Genomic DNA, 474 nt, shown 5'->3' on the forward strand with positions numbered 1-474 from the left:
AACAAATAACTCTTCATCCAGCCCTAGTTCCTCTAATGTGAATGCATAATCCTCTCTTTGGCTGATGTGAGATTTGAACCACTGAAAGAGATCGACTGATAGCTGTTCAGCATCTTCACCATATGCGTTGAGACCCTTTCTAAATGAGTTGTGTACAACATGTAAAGTGCATGGTACAAAGGGAGTAAGTCCAGCAAAGCCTAATGCTTTCTTGTGATCATTAATGTTTTTCCAAATAGTCTTCACATTTGGACCAACACTTCCTAAAGCTATCAGCTGCTGTATTGGTAATTCATAGTCTGTCTCACCGAGTGTTTCTGGTATGGCATCGCTTACCGTGTCACCTCTAGCATGGCCAAACATCAGACTTTTAATAAACACAGTACTTATCTCTCCCTTTTGATCATTCCAGAAACGAACCAAAACATCACATTGTTTCTTGTCCTGGGCATTGCCTGTTTCATCATATTGCAC

The 474-nt window shown here is 40.5% G+C and overlaps 1 protein-coding gene across 1 annotated transcript; it reads right to left on the minus strand.

Annotated features, from left to right (window-relative positions):
* Positions 1–6: 6 nt before the first annotated feature.
* Positions 7–468, minus strand: LOC111084420 (the record flags this gene model as incomplete). Its single annotated transcript, XM_022381130.1, has 1 exon — positions 7–468. A coding segment is annotated over one exon (462 nt), but the record flags the coding sequence as incomplete, so codon positions are not given.
* Positions 469–474: the final 6 nt, after the last annotated feature.

Source organism: Limulus polyphemus, unplaced genomic scaffold (genome assembly GCF_000517525.1).
Source record: "Limulus polyphemus unplaced genomic scaffold, Limulus_polyphemus-2.1.2 Scaffold41316, whole genome shotgun sequence".
Taxonomy (NCBI): Eukaryota; Metazoa; Arthropoda; class Merostomata; order Xiphosura; family Limulidae; genus Limulus; species Limulus polyphemus.